Source organism: Macaca nemestrina, chromosome 17, assembly GCF_043159975.1.
Source record: "Macaca nemestrina isolate mMacNem1 chromosome 17, mMacNem.hap1, whole genome shotgun sequence".
NCBI classification, from domain to species: domain Eukaryota; kingdom Metazoa; phylum Chordata; class Mammalia; order Primates; family Cercopithecidae; genus Macaca; species Macaca nemestrina.
In genome coordinates, this window is record NC_092141.1 from 6,606,404 (window position 1) to 6,614,197 (window position 7,794).

The following is a 7,794-nucleotide window of genomic DNA, read 5'->3' on the forward strand; positions in this document are numbered from 1 at the left end:
GAGGGTCAGGAGGGAAATTTGAAAGGAAACGTCTCTGGGAACCCAGGGCTCCGCACTGCCAGGCCCTGGCTCCTTCGGACAAAACCACTGAGCAAGAAAGAAAAGCCAGACCCCTTGGCAGGATGGACAGGGTCCCTGCCCACTGCGGGGTCTGAGGCCTGAGGCCTGAGCCAGGAGGCCTAGATCCCAGGACCTCCGCCTCCACCCCATGGATCAGAGCAGCCTCAACCCCGTGCGCGCTCCAGGGAGGGGACCCGGCGTGCGATGCGCGGGGGCTGGGCGGGTAAGGGCGGTGGCCCGGGCGGGACGCATAATACAAAGCCCGGAGCCACGAGGCTGGCGGCCGGGAGGGGGCCGGAGAGATGAATGGGGACGGCCGGGCCAATCCGAGCGCAGCATTTACAGCTGCGACAGAGAAAGCCAATCGGATCCCTGGGGCGGGGACGGGGGCGGGGACAGAACCAATCAGCTGTGAGGACGGGGCCTGGGGCGGAGCCGCGCAGAGTTTCAAACCGGCTGTGGTGGGCGAGGAGCAGCTGTGCTGGGCGTGTGATCCGCGTTGGTGCTGTCGGGTGAGTGCGGGCGGGGCACAACAAATTTCGTTCTTGTTCCCCAGGCTGGGTGCAATGGCGCGATCTCGGCTCAAAACAATTTTTTTTGTTCAGAGGGGAGGGCATCGGGTTCGGACACGCACGGCCTGTGGAGGCGTCTGGGTACTACAAGCGTCGGATCAAAATCGGGGCGTCTGGTGGGAAGGCCGGGATCTGCGTGGGGGCGCGTTTGGTCTGGGCGAGCTGGTGAAGGAGATGGTGATCGTGTCCTGGGCCCAGCGCTGAAGCTCGGCTACGGCGTGTCTTGACCCCGCCTCCCCTCCTCGCCTGAGCCAGAGAGAGGAAGGAGGTTGGGATGAAAAGACAGCTGTTTTGGAAACTTGAAGTGCGGGACAGCAGAAATGCTGCTGACCCGAGACCTCTCTTCCAGGAAGCATCCTCCTTCCCGCACCCACACTTGCCAACTCGCCCGCTCCCCGCTCGCCCTCGCCACCCCGCTGCATCCCATCTCTTCCCCTGTGTCCAGGGTCTCTGTGGGGCCTGGAAATGGGGATGGGGAATGCCTTGCTGACCTGCTTTTTTGCCCTCCTCCCCAGGGTCTAGTGGACAGAGAAGACTCTTGGCCAGACAAATGGCTTCTCGGTGGCAGAGCATGGGGACCTCTGTGCGCCGGAGATCTCTCCGGCACCAGGAGCAGCTGGAGGACAGCAAGGAGCTGCAGCCTGTGGCCAGCCATCAGGAGACCTCTGCAGGGACCCTGGGGTCTCTGTGCAGGCAGTTCCAAAGGAGGCTGCCCCTGAGAGCCGTCAACCTCAACCTCTGCACAGGCCCCTCCTGGAAACGCCTGGAAACCCCAGAGCCAGGTCAGCAGGGCCTCCAGGCTGCAGCTCGCTCAGCTAAGAGCGCTTTGGGTGCCATGTCCCAGGTAATACTGACAATACTAATCATCTTTTTTATGGAGTGTTTCCTTGGTGCCAGACGGTTCCTGCCCTCAAAGAGCCTCAAGAATATAGACTCCGGCCGGGCGCGGTGGCTCAAGCCTGTAATCCCAGCACTTTGGGAGGCCGAGACGGGCGGATCACGAGGTCAGGAGATCGAGACCATCCTGGCTAACACAATGAAACCCCGTCTCCACTAAAAATACAAAAAAATTAGCCGGGCGTGGTGGCGGTGCCTGTAGTCCCAGCTACTCGGGAGGCTGAGGCAGGAGAATGGCGGGAACCCGGGAGGCGGAGCTTGCAGTGAGCCGAGATCGCCGCCACTGCACTCCAGCCCGGGCGACAGAGCGAGACTCCGCCTCAAAAAAAAAAAAAAAAAAAAAAAAAAAAAGAATAAAAGAATATAGACTCCAAGAAGACAGGGATTTTGGTTAGTTCACTGCTGTTTCCCCCGCACCCCAAATAGTTCCTGGCACATATAGGCGCTCAACAAATAGTTGAATGAGTTAGTGAAAACATGTCTTGGAGGAAACAGATGCTCACAATACCAGGTGATAAGAGCTGTACGTGATAGGAAATTGCAAGCAAGTGGCCAATAGCGAGGGCTCGCCAAACACAAACTTAGCCGGTGAAGGCTTCCCAGAGGAGATGATTCCAGAGTTCACCCAGGGAAGCAAAGGTCAAGGGGTATTTAGGGTAGGAGAAATAGTGCAAGTCCAGAGCCCCTCAGGTCCAAGCCTAGAGCTGAGGGAAAGCAAGGTGTACTGCCAACTCAGCCGTGTACCCCTGAGGAGCGCCAGAATTGTAGTCTGGGTATGAGCAGAGGACAGAGAGCAAGGTAGAGCCGGGAGAAAGGACATGAAGGAGCTTAGACTCTCCCAGGAATGATCAGGAGTCTGGAGGATTCTAAACAGTGGAAAGTCTGGTCTCATTAGCATATTAGAATTTGTCCTTTATCTACGTGATGGAGAACGGAATAGAAGCAGAGGTGCTCCTGAAGGAGACTAAGGATCTGGACTTGCAGAGGATAAACTTCAGGAGCTGCTGAGAAGGTCAGTTAGAGGGGATTTGCTGTCAAATGAGAGGTGCTGGCAGGAAGATGTCCTTATATTGGATGTCAGCGTCTATGGGCCCTTCAACCGATGCATCTTTAAACCCAGAGCTGGAGGTGTAGACGTGTCACTTAGAAAGGACAGAAGCCATTAGGATGAACAGACCTCCAGAGAGAGGACTGGGGGCTGCAGAGGTTTCTCCTCGGTGTCTCATTGGGAATTCTGAAGACGAGAGAATTCTCCAGAAAGAGGGTGGCTCTTTCTGGACCCTCTGCAGAGAGTTCTCTGAGCCAAATGTTAGTCTTTATTTGGAAGAACTTTTTGATTGTTTTCGCCACCCTCAGGGATCAGAGAAATGAAATGAATTTGTCCAAGGTCACGTAACTCATCAGATTTAACCTGGGCTGGGCTCCAACCCCTGGGCTCTGGCTTGCCAAGGCAAAGACAGTCGAGCTGATGAAGAAGAGCCTTCACAGCCGTCACCCAGCTGGTGTGAAAGGCCCAGGAGTTGGGGCTTGGTCCTATGTGCAACAAGAAGCCATAGAAGGGTTTCGAGCAGTTGAGTGTCACAGTCAGAACTGCCCTTTAGAAGGATCACTATGGACCACTGTAGAGGGTGGATAGAGTGAGTGAGACCCGAGGCAGGAAGACAGGCGCTCTCCTGGTGTGCAGGGGGTGCTGGGCGGGGGAGCCTGCTCTACTCTGGGCCCTCTCCTTCAGTCCTGGGGTCAATCTGTGTCTGGAAAGAGAGTTTGGACTTAGACAAACAGGCTCCAGGCACCAGGGGGATCCTCCTGCTGCTGACTGCTGCTGTCATATCCAGGAGCTCTGAGCTGGGTCCCTGCCGTGGACTCATTCTACGAGGAGTCAGTCACATCCTTCACCCTGGAGACTAAAATAGCCTGTATTTACAGGACACTTGGTGGGTCTAGGGATCGCTGGTAGGGTCTGGAGACCAGGGTAGTTTACCCTTGGGTTTTTTGTTGTTGCTTGTTTGTTTGCGAGACAGGGTCTCACTCAGTCGCCCAGGCTGGAGTTCAGTGGCACGATCTCGGCTCACTGCAACCTCCACCTCCCGGGTTCAAGTGATTCTCATGCCTCAGTCACCCAAGTAGCTGGAACTACAGGCACCTGCCACTGTGCCCGGCTAATTTTTTTTTTTTTTTTTTTTTTTTTTGTATTTTTAGTAGAGATGGGGTTTCACAATGTTGGCCAGGCTGGTCTCGAACTCCTTACGTCAGGTGATCCACCTGCCTCGGCCTCCCAAAGTACTGGGATTATAGGCGTGAGCCACGGTGCCCGGCCTCACTTTTGGTTGTGTCTGTGCTAACCTTTCCATTTGCCTGTTCCAGAGAATCCAGGAGTCCTGCCAAAGTGGCACCAAGTGGCTGGTGGAGACGCACGTGAAGGCCAGGAGGCGGAAGAGAGGAGCACAGACGGGCAGTGGATCCCCAGCTCACAGCCTGAGCCAGAAGAGCACTCGGCTGTCTGGAGCCGCCCCTGCCCACTCAGCCACAGAGCCCCGGGAGAAGGAGCGTCACCACCTCTCTGCCCGGATGGGCTCACGTGCCCACCCATCACGGCGGTCAAGGCGGGAGGCTGCCTTCCGGAGCCCCTACTCCTCAACAGAGCCCCTCTGCTCTCCCAGGCAAGTGGGATAGTGCCTCACCCCGGCACTGGTGACCTTTTAGCCTGGGCACAGTCCCTGCTCTCTGACCTCCCAGACACCAGCTGGGCCCCAGGGGCTTCTTGGCACCTCCTGTGGCTACCTGGAGCCAGGGGTACCCTGAGCAGCGTCATGTTATAATTATTCTTACTGTTAAATGTGTGTCCTGCTTTAGCAGATATCCAGTGTGTGTATTTGTTCATTAGAAAATGAGAAAACTGGCTGGGCACGGTGGCTCACACCTGTAATCCCAGCACTTCGGGAGGCTGAGACGGGTGGATCCCCTGAGGTCAGGAGTTGGAGACCAGCCTGGCCAACATGGTGAAACCTCATCTCTACTAAAAATACAAAATTGGCTGGGTGTGGTGGTACACGCCTCTAATCCCAGCTCCTTGGGAGGTTGGGGCAGGAGAATCGCTTGAACTCAGGGGGTGGAGGTTGCAGTGAGCCGAGATCGCGCCACTGCACTCTATCCTGGGTGACACAGCGAGACTCGGTCTCAAAAAAAAAAAAAAAAAGAGAAAACAAAACAACAACTAGATTCCTAAGGATTGTATTTCAACTTTCTGGCTGAGTTCTAGGGGGAAATGGAGTGTGTTAGTTAAGGCTGTATAGTAGCTTTGGGCTGTTGAATTTTTCCCCAAATTTCTTTGAGGGCTAGCATCTTTCTTTAGTCTCATAGGAACCTTGAGCTGTAATTAAGGTAGGCTCTGTTTGTCCCGTTTGACAGGTAATGAAACGGAGGTCCGGAGGCTTTTGGTGATTAGCACGAGGGCCATCCCGTAGGAAACAGAGGAGTAAAGGCTGGGGTCCAGATCATCTGGATGTTCTGCCCCACTGATCAAGCTGGCCTGCCCTGCAGAATCTTCTAGTTCTCAGACAGGCCCAGCAAGTGGCCTGGCTCAGGGGAGAGAGTGAAGCTCATCCCAGTCCACAGTCCCTCGCAGCTTCCTATTCCCATCTCGGGGCTCTCAGGGAAGGCTGCCTAGCGGCTGCCCGTCTGTTGTGGCAGGTGGTCACCAGGATGCATGTAAGTGACCAGGTGGCTCTTTGCAAACCTGGAAGCTAAAATAAGGCTTGTGTACACTTCAAAAATACTCTCCACATCTGTGTTCTGACCTGATTCCGCCCCCAGAGCTAGCAGAGGACTTGAGAAAATCCTTCAGGACCTTAGTTTCTCTGTAAAGGAAGAGCTGAGCTTAGCTCTGACACAATCCCACTCACCCAAGCCTCCTAGTGAGCCCACAAGCAAGTTTTGAAGCCTCCTGGAGGGCTGAGGCTCAGTTTCCAAGTGGGGACACTGCAAAATCACTTGCCCATGACCTTGGCCTTGTGGATCTTGATCTTCTCTCTGTTTGTTGCTCTGAGGTCACTTCCTGGAGTGAGGGTCTGGAGTGAAGCCCAGCCCACCAGGGTCATCTGGGCCCACAGACCAGACCCCGGTACTGGGTTGCAAGGGGCTCCTGCCAGGAGTTTCCAGCTAGTCACTGGTGTGGCTTTTTCTTTCGTTCAGCGAGTCTGACAGTGACCCAGAGCCTGTGGGGGCGGGAATTCAGCATCTCCAGAAGCTGTCCCAAGAGCTAGAGGAAGCCATCATGGCGGAAGAGAGGTGAGTTGGCATTCCATACTTCAAAGTGAAGTGGCCGGCAGGGCCCCTCCGGCCATCTTTGTAGGCAGGCGCTGGTTCTGCGCTGACCTGCTGTGTGACCCTGGCCAGTCTTTGCCCCTCTCTGGGCCTCAGTCTCCCTCATCTCAAACATGAGAAGAGACAAAAACCTGGACTGGGTTGATGGTAAAGGATGCAGCCTGAATGTGTGTGGTCTTCTGGGCCTTGGGCCCCCACGTTTGTCCATCATTTGGAACCTCACACGTGGCTGGTTCCTGAAAAGCCTGCCCTTCCTCCAGAACTGTCCGTGGCTCCTCTGTGCCCTGCCTGCCTGTGGAATAGGGAAAAGCAACCTGACTGCTCTGGAGCTCCTGGTCTCTCTGCTCATGGCCCCATCCTAGGGGCAGGGCCTCGGTTGTGGATCTCCCCTAACTTGGGGCTATTTCTCCATTCCACTTGTATAATGGCCATGATGGGCTCTAAGGCTGAGCCCTGCCAGCTCTATGTGTTGGGGGGCCATATTCCTAGCATGTTTCCGGGTCTGATCTTGTCTAGCTCAGGCTGAGAGGGGCCCACTCAGAGCCCACCACACCCAGTGGCATCAATCCCTCCCCTTCTCTCTAGTGGTGACATCATCTCTCTCATTCATGACTGAGGAAGTGCCTGCAGGTAATGCCCACCTCCCAAGCGTCTTTCTCACTGTCCTCCTCCTCCACCTCATGCATGAGCAAGTTAAAGAAAAACCCACAGAGCTGATGGGCACAGCAGAGTAGGTAGGACCCGCTTGCTGCTTGGAGCCAGAGCTGCTAACCTCACAGACCCCATCATTAACAGCATGCCGGGGGCCCCGAGTAGCTACAGCCACCTTCCAGCAGCCCCCACCCCACAGTGAGCAGGGAAAGGTATCCCTACTTCTCCGACCTTGAGCACAGTGACAAAGGCAGCTGTCTTGCAGGAAACAAGCCCTGTCTGACCGCCAAGTCTTCGTACTCAAGGATGTCTATGCTTCCCCGTGAGCTTCCCGGAGGAAACCCCCAGGAGTTGTCAGTACCCCCGGGCCACTGCTAACAAGCACCTAACAAGGGGCCCAGAGCCCCCTGCTCCGGCCACATCTGGACCCATCAGTGACTGCCTGCCATAGCCTGAGAGTGTCTTGGGGAGACCTTGCAGAGGGGGAGAATTGTTCCTTCTGCTTTCCCAGGGGACTCTTGAGCTTAGAAACTCATCGTACACTCGACCTTGAGCCTTCTATTTGCCTCGTCTATAACGTGAAGTGCTAGCCTCAGATGTTTGAGAGCGCTTAGCTGTGTACCCAGGTGTCTGGTTTTTGGGGAGTCATCCGCAGAGTCACTCACCCACCGTGTTTCTGGTGCCAAGGCTCTTGGGGGCCCCATTGTCATCCCTGCTTTCCCTACCAGGGACTCAGAGGAAGGCATAGGAGATATTTCCAGGTTTCCGACCCTGGGCTCACGGGTTCTATTTATACGCTCAAGGCGGAGTACTGTGGGTGTGCCGGGAGGGGTAGCCCTGTTCAAAAGCAATTTCTGCCCTTTGTAAATTATTTAAGAAACCTGCTTTGTCGTTGTATAAGAAACCAGCGTGTGACTTTCCTAGATAACACTGCTTTCTCATAATAAAGACTGTTTGCATTTGACATCTGTTCCGTTTCACCGGCCACCTCCAACCTTCCCCGCCCTCCCACACCACTCCGGGCCATAGATCTGTCATTTGTGGTCTCATTTGTGGCCCTCATCCACCTCTGCTCTGAGCCAGTCTGCCCCCAAAACCCATCCCAGGGAGAACATGTATAAAGGGAAAGGCTTCTCAGCTTAGTTCGGACGCAAACACACCGTAAAGGCAAATAAGGTTTTTATTTAAGTGACAACATTTGAGAGCTAAAAACCAGCTCACATCAAAATCAAGACCAGTTGTAAAAATCTTTTAACTCCATAATGCTGTTTTTGTCTTGTTAGAAATCTGA

The 7,794-nt window shown here is 54.8% G+C and overlaps 1 protein-coding gene across 1 annotated transcript; it reads left to right on the forward strand.

Annotated features, from left to right (window-relative positions):
* The first annotated feature begins 506 nt into the window (after window positions 1-506).
* On the forward strand, window positions 507-7,454 carry LOC105472877 (PICALM interacting mitotic regulator). The gene is made up of 5 exons (XM_071082238.1): window positions 507-572; window positions 1,148-1,476; window positions 3,894-4,189; window positions 5,721-5,816; window positions 6,769-7,454. Exons 2-5 carry the CDS (start codon window positions 1,183-1,185, stop codon window positions 6,827-6,829), a joined length of 747 nt encoding a protein of 248 aa, XP_070938339.1. The 5' UTR covers window positions 507-572; window positions 1,148-1,182; the 3' UTR covers window positions 6,830-7,454.
* Window positions 7,455-7,794: the final 340 nt, after the last annotated feature.